We start from the raw sequence: 1,682 nt of genomic DNA on the forward strand, positions 1-1,682 counted from the left end.
TTTTTGGTACCGGGGATTGAACTCATGACCCTGAGCTTGCCAGGCAAGTGCTTATTCTACTGAGCTATCTCCCTGGCCCTGATCTTTAAGTTTCAAAATGTGACAACACTAAGGTAGGAAAAAAACTATATTCCAAAGACTCTTGGTCCTATACAGACTCAAAAGACTGTGTACTATCGATGAGTGACAACACACTAGATCTTACCATATCCATGTCAGCTTTTTCAAATTCTTGCTTTTCTTTCCTGAGTTTCTCAGCATGCATCAGCTCCATCCTAAAGTACTATAGAAGGGAAATAATGACCTGATGGGGCTAGGGAGATAACTCAGTATACTAAGCACTTGCCTGGCAAGCACAAAGTCCTGAGTTCAATCCCCAGTACCACCAAAAAAAAAAGAAAAATAATGACCTGAAAACCTTTAGAAATACTTCATTTCTTAAGAAGCCATTTTTGGGGGAGCCTGCCCATTAGCTCAGGTGTGTAAGTGCCTGCTAAAATAAAGCAGTCAGGCTCACGATGCTGTGGTTCGATCCCCTCATCCTAAGGCAAACCTGAGCAGCGTACCCCCACCAAAAAAAGAAAAGAAAACCATACATATTGGATCTAGGAAAGACTGAGACTGTTACTGGCTTTATAGCTGATGACTTTCAAATTAACTCTCAAGTCAGCAGTTATCTGTGAATACCCCAGACTCCATGAGCCCCAGAGAGCCTTATTATACTGGGGCTCCTAATTTCTTATAATAAAGGATGGGTAGAAAAAGCACACCCTAACCCCTTATCAAAATCTTGGGGACACCCAAGAGACACACTGATCCACATTCCATCTTATCTCCTGTGGAAGCAAGGAGTGCTCCCTTCAATGCAAGTAGTTCCATGCAGACCAAAATAATTTGTGAACACTACAATCAGATCCTGAAGAACAAAATTACTTTGGGCACTCACGTTCAAAGGGTCAAGAAAACAGCTCTCATTTTATGGGCAAAAGACATGCCAGGACAGCTGGGTACAGGTACATTGTGGCACATGCCTGTAACCCCCGCCACTCAAGAGGCTGAGGCAGGGGCCGGGGAGATGGCTCAGTGGAATAAGTGCTTCCCTGGCAAGCGCAAAGGACTGAGTTCAATCCCCGGTTCCACCAAAAAAAAAAAAGAGGCTGAGGCAGGAGAGTGGAAATGTAGTTCAGTGATGATAGACAGCCACAAGGTTCAATTCTCAGTACCACCAAAAAAACCACACACACACACACACACAATCCTTTTGTACCCTTAGTTATCACTTCATAACTAAACCATACAATCTAGTGTTCAGTTGGCCAAGAGAAGCAACAAACATACTATAATCCTAGAGTAGGTAAGTTTGTCATCTAATAATGAAAATTTCTGTAAATGATTTTGTGATGTCATCTGTTTGCCTAAGTATCAACCAAGGCTGAGAAGAGAATCTGGACTCCCTTGTTGATTTAGCTAAAAGCAAATAGTGGGGAAGGACATAGCTCAACAGCACAGTGCCTGTCTGGCAAGGCCAAAGGCCTGAGTTCAAAAGAGATCAAGTTTTAAAAGACATCTTCGGGCTGGTGAGACGGCTCAGTGGTCTAAAGCACCTACTTAGAACAAGCTTAGCAAAGCACAGGGACCGCGGTTCGATCCCCCAGCACCACATGCCAGCCAGCCCTGCCCCC

General features: G+C 43.9%; 1 protein-coding gene across 1 annotated transcript in view; it reads right to left on the reverse strand.

The window, feature by feature from the left end:
- The window catches only part of Utp6 (UTP6, small subunit processome component), a 43,599-nt gene that overhangs the window by 25,233 nt on the left and 16,684 nt on the right, over positions 1-1,682 (reverse strand). Inside the window, exon 7 of the mRNA XM_023719850.1 lies at positions 206-283. Within this exon, the coding sequence (XP_023575618.1) occupies positions 206-283 (78 nt within the window). The remainder of the gene's footprint in view (positions 1-205; positions 284-1,682) is intronic.

The sequence above is a fragment of the Octodon degus genome, unplaced genomic scaffold (assembly GCF_000260255.1).
Source record: "Octodon degus isolate 3935 unplaced genomic scaffold, OctDeg1.0 scaffold00072, whole genome shotgun sequence".
NCBI classification, from domain to species: Eukaryota; Metazoa; Chordata; class Mammalia; order Rodentia; family Octodontidae; genus Octodon; species Octodon degus.